The sequence below is a fragment of the Belonocnema kinseyi genome, chromosome 7 (genome assembly GCF_010883055.1).
Source record: "Belonocnema kinseyi isolate 2016_QV_RU_SX_M_011 chromosome 7, B_treatae_v1, whole genome shotgun sequence".
In the NCBI taxonomy this organism is placed as follows: domain Eukaryota; kingdom Metazoa; phylum Arthropoda; class Insecta; order Hymenoptera; family Cynipidae; genus Belonocnema; species Belonocnema kinseyi.
Window position 1 is genome coordinate 137,116,857 of NC_046663.1, and position 12,139 is coordinate 137,128,995.

The 12,139-nt window shown below is 32.4% G+C and overlaps 1 protein-coding gene across 1 annotated transcript in view; it reads right to left on the minus strand.

Annotated features, from left to right (window-relative positions):
* The window catches only part of LOC117176070 (putative methyltransferase C9orf114), a 40,344-nt gene extending 28,930 nt beyond the window's left edge, over nucleotides 1–11,414 (minus strand). The window contains exon 1 of the mRNA XM_033366080.1: nucleotides 10,676–11,414. Within this exon, the coding sequence (XP_033221971.1) occupies nucleotides 10,676–11,255 (580 nt within the window). The 5' untranslated portion in view covers nucleotides 11,256–11,414. The remainder of the gene's footprint in view (nucleotides 1–10,675) is intronic.
* Between the last annotated feature and the right edge of the window lie 725 nt (nucleotides 11,415–12,139).

The window sequence follows — 12,139 nt, forward strand, 5'->3', positions numbered from 1 at the left end:
CCTTAATCAATTTTTCATTTCTAATGTTATTTTTACGATTGAAACATTACAAATAGGGTCTACACAGCAGCCTTACCGTTTTTTAACTTCTAAATTATATCTCTAACCTCTGTGACCCAGACGTGTCAATTGAATATTCTAGCGAAACTCAACCAGTTGTTATGATAATCCTGTAGGGCATTCAAAATGCATTCATAATGCACACGCACAAAACTGGTAGGGGGTGGGGGTCAAAATTTACATAAATCTAATACCTTCTCTGATAAGAATGTAAAAATAAACAATTTTGTTACCAAACAAAAAGGCGTTTTAGACAATCAGTTCAACTTTTAATGAAGTAGTTGAATCATCAACAAAAAAAAAAACATTTATTCTTAGCAAAAAATATAATAGCTGATATTGTAATCCAAAAGTATTTTAATGCCAAACAAAATAGTTAAATCCTTAAACAAAAATATGAATGTCCAACCAAAGAGATCAATTTTGAACTTAAATTATTAATTTTCAACCTTCTTGTATTTTCAACTAAAAAATATCTTTCACAATACAAAAAAATTGTGGATAAATTATGATTCTACGGAAAAAATAAGGTATAATAAAAAATAAAAATTTTGAATGAATACTTATTCTTTGGGTACCTTTGTTTATTTGCTACCAACAGCATTGTTACGACAGACACCTACATTATCGAAATGACAGAGCTGAAAAACGATCCTAACCGCGATATAGTTTACATGTATAAAATTTGTATTTAGCAGAATACATTTTTTTGTATTAACCCTAAATAAAGATTTCGGGGACGTCCTTTATGATGTTTTATAGTATATCCGTATTAAGTTTTAAAATTTTTCATTTTTGTGGGAAAAAAGCCGGGGGAACTGTACCCGATTAATCCCACGACGAAGTACCACATGCCCTTAAATATTTTGAAATTCTTAAATGTCTTTTAAAATGACTCGAGTTATCCGTAAAATTGTCTGAAAATTTTAAAAATGCATTTTCGACCATTTTGGAAATGTTATGCAATGTTTTAAAATCTTGTTAGATATTCTTTAAAAACTTGATTTCGAAATATTCAAAAATCCACGTTTTGTTTTGAGCATTTTGAAAATATTTACAAATTATTATCTTCAAAACTGTTCAAAAGCTTCTGAATAAATTTTTTTAATGATTCAAATTTTTCTTAAATATTAGAAAAAGTTCTGCAAAATAAAAAAAAATACCTTAAAATCTTCCAGATATTTTTCAACAATTTTCTAAATACTTGGGATTGTTTCGAAAATATTTTAAAATATTCTTTCAAGATTAATAGTTTATATTAGCAAATTATTATAAATTCCTCCACAAAAATAAGGATTTTTTTTCAAACCCTTTAAAAATTCTTCAGCAGCTATAGTTCAAAATCTTTAACGTATCTTTAGCGAAACTTCTAAATATCTCTTTCACTTATTCGAATTCTTTCAAAAATTTTATAAACCTGCATAACTAAAAAATAAAAAATCATATTAAATTTTCTATGGAATCTTAACAAAAAAATTTCCTGATTCAAAAATCGTTCAAAATCCTCAAAAAGTTTGAAAATTTAATTTAAATAATTGTTTTTAATTTAAAAAAAATTTAATTTCTAGAACCTTAAAAAATCTTTTGAAATCATTCAAAGTTTTATATCTTTAATAAAAATCACGGAAACTATTTTTTAAAATTGCTAAAAAATCAAAGATTAAATAATAATTAAGATGCTCTACGTTTTCGCCTATAATTTCATTTTACTCATCTTTTTCAAAGTATGAAAAAGTTCACAAATTGTAGCGTGATAGCAAAATGTCAAGAAGTGTCAAAATGTCTATGAAGTGCCTGTTCTCTTAAAAGTACCTAATATAATTCTCAATCTTCACAATATATTGTGGAAATGGCTTTTGGTATGATTTTTCTCAATTACCATCTTCGTCATCATAAATTTGCTATTAAGTCGCCCAATATTTTATTTCTATAAATTCTTGGAATTTAAATGAATTTATAATTGTAAATTTAATTTAAAAATGTATAATAGCTTTAAAATATCAACAATATTCTATATGTAAAGATCATTATATTTAAAAGAATGTATAATCATGCAACAAAATTCAAAATAATTATTGAATAATTAAAAGCCAGAGGTTTAGAAGTTACTTTCAACATCATTTTTAAGAATTAAAACAATTTACAATCTAGATTTTCAATTCAATATTAAAATAATTGCGAAATGTAAGTATATTAAAATCTTCTTAAGTGAGCTAATTTTCACAAAGTTCCAGGTCATGCTCGTAGTAACTTTAAACAAGGAAACTGATGGTGACCTTAGTTTTGAACTTAAGGATTACCTTCATGGTTGTTTTAAGGTCAACTTTTTTTTAATGGAAACGCCCCTTTTTGACACCGGCAATCATATGTTCCGGATGACCTTAAAGGTCACACTAAGGTCATTTAAACTCACACAATGTTTTGATGGCTATAAGAAAAGCATTATTGGAAAATATTCCATAGTGGACAAACTTATATAAGTATCACGCGTTGGTGAGAGTCTAAACTGTGAGCTTGACCCTGATTTCGCGTCCGTTTGAAGGTCACGGAAGCTCAGTTCGGGTAAGCGAGGACTATTTTTAGCTTTAACGAAAGACATTACCTAAGGGATTTTTGAGGTCGCTAAGGCTGAATCTGTATTTGATGAATGCGACTTCTATTTTGACCTTGGAAATAACCTTGGTGACCTTCATGGTTATTTCTAGGTAAACTTTTTTTTATAATGAAAAGCTTCATTTTGTCCCGGCAATCGAAATAAAGGGAAATCGTACAATCGAATATGTATTTAGGTCATAAGTCGAATTCGACGATAAGGTCACTTTAAGGTCATTTAAGTTTATACGAGGTCTGCTTACCTTTGGAAAGCTTTATTTTCTCTTTATTTCGATTGCTGGTGACAAAATGAAGCTTTTGATAAAAAAGTTGACTTTGAAATAACCATGAAGGTCATCGTTCACATCCAAGGTTAAACCAAAAATCACATTCATTACATACAGATTAAGCCTTAGCGACCATAAAAACCCCTTGGGTAATGTTCTTCGTTAACGCTAAAAATTGAACTTATTTAACCGACATGAGCGGTCGTGACTTTCAAACGGTCACCAGATCAGGATCAAGGTCAACGTTTTCTCTCATCAACGTGTGATACTTACATAAATTTGTCCGCTATGGAATATTTTCCAATAATGCTGTTCTTATAGCCATCAAACCATTGTTTGAGTTAAAGTAACCTTAGAGTGACCATTAAGGTCATCCGGAACATATGACCTAAGTGCATATTTGAATGTGAAATTTTTCATTCTTACGATTTCCGGTGTCAAAAAGGGTCGTTTCCATTTTTTTAAAGTTGACTTTGAAACAACCATGAAGGTCATCCTCAAGGTCGAAACTAAAGTGACCATCAGGTTCCTTCTTAAAAGTTACTATGGGAATGACCTTGAACTTAATGAAAAATAACTTACTTAAGATACAGGCCTGTTCCGCTACTTTTTTGCACCCTGTATTTTCTCTTGGTTTGAAGTTCATGTATTTTGTTTGAAATTGAACTATTTTGCTAAAAACAATTGTTCTTGTTACAAATTTATTTTTTAAACTGACAATGTAACCGTTTTTCGTTGAAAATTGATCTCTTATGTCAAAAATTCGTTTTCTTCTTGTTTTAAAATCAATTGTTTCAACTGGAAACTTAACTATAAACTAAAATGTTCAGTTTAAAATGTATATTTGTGCTATATCTATTTACATACAGTTAAATGATATTTTTTCTCTTTGCAATAAGCCTAATGATTCTAGGTAATCCAGGATTTCAAAACCGGAATAAATTTCGAGGATTAGCTAGAACGTTATTCGTGAAGTCATGAAAGCTCAAGTTTGTGCTCGTGCATTTTCGGCGTTACACGAGGCCGGTGTTCGCAGAATGTATCTGAGCCGACTCACCGACACGCTACTTTTGTATGTGTTTCTTCCAGAAGGGAAGTGGTGGCGGCCGAAAAATCCCACGTCCTGGAGACACTGGTGATAGCAAAGAGAGAGAAGGCAATGGCGTAGACGAGGCAAACGCAAGTAAGAGTGGAAGGAATAAGAAGACTGGGAAGAAAGAAAGAGGGCCAAGATTGTATGTTTTTAGTGAACTTAGGGAGTGAGCAAGATAAGTATAAAGTTATAGAGAAGTTGTTGAACGGAAGAAATGAGAGAATCAAAGATCTGACGTAGCGGGAAAGGAAAATAAAGTGGCTAATTGAGCGAAGGGCAGGGACTAAAAGGTGTAAAGGTAATAGGGTAAGGATTGACAGAAATAGGATATGGGTCAACGGAGAGATATGGGTTTGGGACGATGAAGTAGAGGAACTGAGGAACTGTAGGAAACTGGTAGTGAATGAAGGGGGCAAAGATGATAAAAAGTGGAATATAAGTGTCACGGGGGGATTCTAAAACGACAAAAGGACCTCAATGGAAAGAGTAAAGGAGAGAAGCGCAAATAGAGCGACTTGAAAGTAGCGTTCTGGAACGTGTCAGGATTAAGAAACAAGGACAAAGGATTTTTGAGAGAATTGCAGAAATGGAATGTGATAATGATGAGTGAGACGTGGATGGATGAGAAGGAGTGGAAATATATGAAAAGAATATTACCGAAAGAATATGAGTGAAAGATGCAAGCGGCAGGAAAGAAGCACTATATGAGAGGAAAGGCTTTAACAGTGAACAAGACCAAGATTATATGTTTCAGAAATAAAGGGGATAGATTAGAATAAGAATGGAAGATAAATAGCGTGATGGTGGAGTTGGTGGATAAGTTTTGCTACCTAGGATTTTGAATCGAAGCAAGAGAAGGAAGCGAGCTGCAGTTGAGAAAGAGATTGGAATGCACGAGTAAAGTAATGGGACACTTATGGGTTATAGGAAAAAGAAGGTTCAAGGATGACTAGAATATGAGAGTGTGAATGTTTAATGTATTAGTATAGTCAGTGTTAAGCTTTGGAGTGGAAATTTGAGGATGGAAAGAACATAAGAGAGTTGAAAGTCTACATGAGAGATTTTTGAGTTAGGTTATATGAGTGAGTTGGATCTGCCCTGGTTATATGCTAAGGGAAGAAATAGGACGAGAAAAATAGATAAAGAGAGGAGGGGCAACGTGAGGCGTTCAAAATGGGATGAGGAGAGGTATGAAATGAGGTGTGAATGTGGTATGCAAGTGAGTGTTAGAGAGTGAGAGGAAATAGAAGAGATGAAGGCAAAGCAAGGGGAGGAAATATGGGGAAAATCGCAGATTTAAGGCACAACTGCTGGTATAGAATGGTTAAGAGGCAGGGACAAACAGAATACCTGAAAAAGATTTAAAAAGAGAGCAAATGGAATAGTGTAGTGTGCTGTTGGCACAGTGTAGAAAGAAAATGAAAAATTTGTCCGAAAGAAGGAAGCCCAGGCCAAAGTCGCAAGCGTTTACAAATAAGAATAATAATTTAAGGCGATATGAAGCGAATAGTTCATAAGATGGTATAAGGCTCGTTTGTAAGAATACATGTAATGTTTATGGAGACTCTCAAACCCGTGAAAAGCAGAGAGTATAAACAAATAAAGAAAAATAAACTGAAAAGTTTAAAGACTCCACTCATGCTTAAAATGAACACACTGTAATAGATCGGCATTTGTAATAGATTCAAAATTTATCTTAAAGAATTTCATATATTAGTTTTCTTTTACTCTTAATTTTTCCGTACAGAGAATTATATTTTTAAATTGTTTAAAAAATTGTATATCTATATACATATGCATATACATAATGGGATAAAAATGAATATTTTTTGTTGAAAATTCGTTGTTTCTTTTGTTGAAAATTAATTTTTTTAACTGTAAATTAAACTATTGCATTTTCGATTGAAAAATGTATTCTTTTTGGTTGTCAATTGGACTATTTTGTAGGAAATTCATGTAGATTCTACAAATTTCAATAGTGGAATTTTTAACAGTAAAGAGGAAATGAATTCGGTTTTTTCCAAATAGTTTTAAAAATAGATTTTTTTTCTGATATTTGCAACATGAAAATTATTAAAAACCATCACCGCCATGAATCGTTTCATAAGACTTTGACGGCAAAAAGTGCAGGGAAGTTTCGCAGACGAAAAATTTCCAGTGTCAAAGATGTTTCTTGATATTTAAGGAAACCTTTGACAAAATTTCAGCCAAACCGTTCACAAGTGAAAAAATGGGTTTTGCGCATTTTTGGCGCTATTTATGAATTTTTACGTTTTTTTGCTGCAAATTGTTGCCAATACATGAAATACTACTTTATACTCATATTTAGATGCTTATATGAATTAATAATTAATTAAAGTTAAAAAAATCATTGTTTAAAAAATTTATTATTTTTTTAATAATATTAAATTTCAATAAGGCTAGAAAGTTGCGGTTTTTTTCGGAAATGTTCAACTTTTGTCTAATTTACCATTAGAGTGAGATGGATGATTAATTAAAGTTGAAAAATTAATTGGTTAAATCATTTAATATTATTTTTAATGATACTAAATTTGTGTAATGCTCGAAAATTGCGGTTTTTCTGACATTTTCAACTTTTTGTCGACTTTGTACTTAGAGTGACGCAATATTTTTTGTCATTTTTTTGTAAAATGATCAACTTTTTCTCCGATCTTCACTTAGTATGGTAATAATTAATGCAAGTTAGGCAAAAATAGTTCTTTAATTATTTTATTATTGTTTATAACTATATCCTCTTAGATAAGGGCAAGAAAATTGCTGTTTTTTCTGAAATTTTCAACTTTCTTCTAACTTTTTAGTTAAATAAACATTTCTGTTTTAAATTTATTTTCTCATTTGTTTTTTGGTTATATGATTATCCTTAAAAAAATCAAAATTTTTAAAAAAGATTTCCTGTCATGTCCACAAAGTAAACAAAAAGTTGATACTTTTAGAAAACCCCGAAATTGTCTAGCATTAATCAAAATGAGTATCATTAAACATACTTTCTAGCCTAATTAAAAGTTGGTACAATAAGATAGAAGATGCCTTAGTTCGAGACGAATCGATTGATATAATATTAATACATTTTATTAAAGAGTAAGCAATTTTTGGTCATTCATACGATTTGAAAACTCTGTGTGAAACAGAAAAATTTTTTTATTAACATAATTGACAGTTCACGTGAGAATAAAAAATGTGACTTGATTCGAAGCATTTTGATTGACCTAGAAGATTTTGTCGACTTCCTCTATGAGGAAGCAAATATATTTTCTAATTAATCATAATGAGGAAGGAAATTGCTCATCAAATGAGCACCATAAAATTAGAAAGAAGTAACACCCGAGGTCGGATTCACAGCTAGTTTATTATGTTCTTCATAAATAAATTTCAACTATAATATTTACCTTTTTATTCAAATTCAAATCTAAAATATACTGTACCTTGCTAAGAATACTGCGTGACCTTTTACTTTATATTTTCCCTTTAGTATTTATAAATATTTGAAAAACTGCTTTGAAACATTAAATGAGTGTCACTATTATAATTTCAATAATTTTGCACGAAAAAAAAACCTTTAATTTGCTAAAAATTGTTTAAGTAGTCATTTAGTCCCATTGCTGACAGTTCAAAAACAGGGAGTGATAATTCAACTTGCGCTGCGTTGGAAATATTTTGAACTAATCGACTTAGGGCAGTTACAGGGTCAAGTGAAAGTATAACTTTGTTTGAAAAGAAAATTAATTCAAACATTTTATTTTATTTATTTCATTACGGACGTGTACATCCTTTTTCGGCACTTATATGTAGAAACCCCATCCTTACTAAGTATCCCGTACCGTTTTCAGCCAAATCTTTTTAGAAGCTCTCCAATTTGCTTGGATTTTTGAGGAAGGGAGAGGAAAGCTATAGAAGACCTTTCCCCAGCGCAGCCAGTTACCAACAGTGGAGTTGAAGTTCCAAAAAGAGAGTACTTCCGAATCATTTGAAGTTTGATAAAACTATGAAAATTATATATTTTTATTTATTTATTTCTGTTTCGGATATTTCATGTCGGTTTCTCTGTTTTTGTATCGTATGAGTGTTTATGTTTCGCGTGGTCAGTCTCTCAGGGTCAGTCTGTAAATTGTTACGAAGCGCGCGAGTCACCATGTTTACTCGTCTTACTTTTATATTATTATTTTGTTTAATGTAGCCTCTTACTAGAAGGCAGTAACTTTAACAATCTTTTGTTAATAAACTATACCTCGTTTTTTTGTGCTAAACAAATAATGAAGTGACTCAGTGACTTTTTTTACCATTGCACTCAATCTCGCTATGAATTTTGCTTTATTTAGTGTTATTTCTCATCAATTTCAGTTATTAATAGAAATTCACCAAAAGTCTTCAAGTAAAAGTAAGAAGCCCTTAAAAAAATACTCTGTTTATGTAATGAACATTTTTCTGTAAATACCATTTTTTTGAGAAAATAAGGAATATATTGGTAAAAAGTTTAGAATTTCTTTAAATAGGACTTGCTTCTAGAAATAATTTAAGTCACACCCATAAACCTTTCCAATATCTTATAAGGGGAAAAGCGGCCTTGTATCTGATCACAGAAATACTTTAAGGTCACATCCTCTATCCCTTTTACAAGGCACCCCTGTGACTGCTCACAGAAATAATGTAAGATCACACCCCTGCCCCTTTTTCAGTGCCTCATGGGGGCGGGAAGGCACTGCTGTGACTGCTAAAGGAAATAATGTAAGATTACACCCCTACCCATTTTCCAACGCTTCCTGGGAAGCGGGAAGGCACCCCTGTGACTGGTCACCGAAATCATGTAAGATAGCACCCCTAGCCCGTTTCCAGCGCCACTTGGGGGGCGGGAAGGCATCCCGGTGACTGGTCACAGAAATAATGTAAGATCACAGCCTTGCCCCTTTTCCAACGCCTCGTGGGGAGCGGGAAGGCACCTTTGTCAGTGGTCACAGAAATAATTTAAGATCACACCACTGCCCCTTTTCTAGCACCTCGTGGGGGGGGGTCTGGTGACTGGTCACAGAAATATTTTAAGATTACACCCCTGCCCCTTTTCCAACGCCACGTGGGGCGGGAAGGAACCCCTGTGACTGATTACATAAATAATGTATGGCGCACCCTGTCCCTTTTTACAACACCTCATGGGGCAGGAAGGCATCCCTTTGACTAGTCAAAGTAATTATTTAAGTTACACGCATACTCCCTTTCAATGCTTCGTGTGTCATATCCCTGTGACTAGTGACAAATATATGTCAAGCCACGCCCTTACCTCTTTTCCAGCATGTGTAATAAGTGGAATTCGGATAAAGTCCCTTGAAGAAAGAAATAGTGATGATACTACTACCATTGAGAACCACATTTTTTGTGATTACTGCTTGGTGCGGTGTCATAAAGAGTGTGCAGTCCAAAATATTCCAAAGAGTAAATATTGAATGTGCAAAAACTGTCGCAAGAAATAAATATTTGGTAAAACTGCGGTGTGATAAAGAAAATTTCAGTTTGAATTTTTACGTTTCGATATAAATTGTGAAAAATTACACAAATTAGTTTTGTACTTAAGCTTGAATTGGTAATCGTACCTAAATATGGAGAAAATACATACATTATTTAATGCGCACTGTTACTGTATTTCTGTTTATGTTTATGTGAAATCAATTATATTTGATATATGATTTAATGTAATAATATTTTAGTATTCCTCGATTTACTTTTTTGTCAAATTTTTGAGGTTACGCTCACATGGCCTTAATGATCTTAGTTTTGAAAATAAAACATCAATGATTTGTCTGTATATTTCGATATTTAAATAAAAAAATTTGAAATAAGTTAGTGGTAAGCCTGTTCTTAATAGATTCCCCTGAACATAACCTAATTATCTTGATGTTGGTAGGAATTAGTGTTTTCTATCGTATTAAAATAAAACTTTAGAGATGATAAGGCTGAAAAATATTGCGTAATTTTTGTTTAGTTAAAGGATAAATATCATAAAATACATCATTTTCGGGACGAATAGCCAAATTGTAAGAATAGGCTAGTCGTCCCGAAATTCGTGATGATTAGCCCAAGATAAAAAAAATGCTATTTATCCTGAAATTAGGGACGACTGAACGCAGCCTATTTTATAATTATAGCTTATATACTTATACACTATTTTGGAGTTGAACTCAAAAATGTCTATTCTGACGTTCTCATTCCATTTACGATACTTTGAAACTAAAAAAAATCTATTTCGAAATATGAATACAAAACCTTAAAAAAGCAACCTTAGTGAGTGTAGGTTACTCCATTGAGATAGCCTCTCTGCTTGCTATTTATGATCGAATTCTTATTTCAATTTCGAAAAGGATATTTTCAAGCCTTCAGACCATTTAAACGAACTGTCTTGATGTTTAAAAATATCTACCTGAGTGCCTGCGGAGAATTTCTCAGAGCTTTTCAGAGCCCGAGAATCGTTATCATATACTCTGAGATTTCGATCGTTAGGGCGTAACGACATGTGCATAGGATGTCGTAACGATGTCTTAAACGCATCACCCAATTTGGTGCCGACTGGACAGTTGCTACCCTCTAAATCCCACAAATGCAATAAACTTATTTTAATAGAATTTTTGTTCATGATTACCAGATTTAATGGGCTTATTCGTAACAACTCCTTCGCGAAAGAGAGACACGTCCTGCTGCCTTAAGTGATGCGGTGCATCCAGCGGGTTAAGTACTCCAGCATACTGAAGATCCTTATGCAATGGAAAAAAGTATTTTCTTAAATACTGAGGACACTCTAGATACTGCAGTATCCTCGCTAATTGCAAACAAGCAATTCCTTCTTCGCCGAGAGTATTATCCTTCCTTGTTATATTGTCTTCATTAACCGGCACGTCACCCTTGTCATTAAAAACGATAATCTCATCAACTTTGTATATACAAGCAGCTCGTGCAATTTGTCCGGCAAGGTACGTACGGAGTTCAGGGGACTGAGCATTATCAATGATTGAACCTGGCACTGCGATACTAATAGTTGAGACAGGACTTTTACCCATCCTCAGGGTTTGATTAATTACTCCACATTCTTCCACACTTCTGTCCACATTCCTTTGTTTGAATTTTTTTACTAACTTCTCTTCCCATCGTTGCTTTCGTTTTTCTTTAAATTCTCGATTGTATGTGTTCCAGCTTTTAGATAAAGGTTTAGTTGGCGGTCCCATATTTACAAATTTTATTGGTACTGTATTTAACAGATTGCAAACAGATTGTTACTTCCAAAATCTACTTAAATTTTTACAACTTGTATTTGTTATATTATTCTCAGAAATCCCTGAGGAGTTCGCAATCCAATCATACATGGTCTAACCACGCGCAACTGGAAACTTAACTAATAGGAAGCAACTCCACTACAGCCGGCCATATTGGATAATTGAGCACACGACAATGAAGTATATTTAAAATGACGTAAATGTCATGAGCGAATTTTAAATAGAAGATAAAGGAATTGCACAATTTATAAATCAATGAAAATATTTTGAATATAATGTCATGTGTGCCACAGATACAATGTTAGAAAAATCTGTAATGAATTTGATACAAATGTATATAAAGTCATTTCGTTAGCGGTAGTTGTAATTTAATATACAGGTCAGAATATAGCAACGTCTTTGAAAATTCAAAGTATTTTCCTTTTTTTTAATCTCGTCCAATATAATTGCAAGTATAGTACTAATCTAGCATTCGTCGATTGAATTGCTTATAATGATTAAAGTGCAACGTATGGATGAAACTATTTCCAAAATGTGCCCTGAATGGTAGACATTTAATGTGAGTACAGTTGATTGTAGGTTAGGTCTGTTGTTTATTTGCTTAATTACACATTTCGATTTAAAATCCAGTTTTATTTTTGAATAACTGGAAGAAAGTAGCATGTTTTACTATTAAGAACCGAAAATTACTGCTAAATTTATTTTTATTTTGTTTCAAATGCAATATTATCTGAGTTATTATCGTGAATGTAAACGAAATTTAATATACGCACTCTTAACCTCTCATAATGCACCTGAGGAATTTTAATTTTTAACGCAAATAAATAAAGTATCAT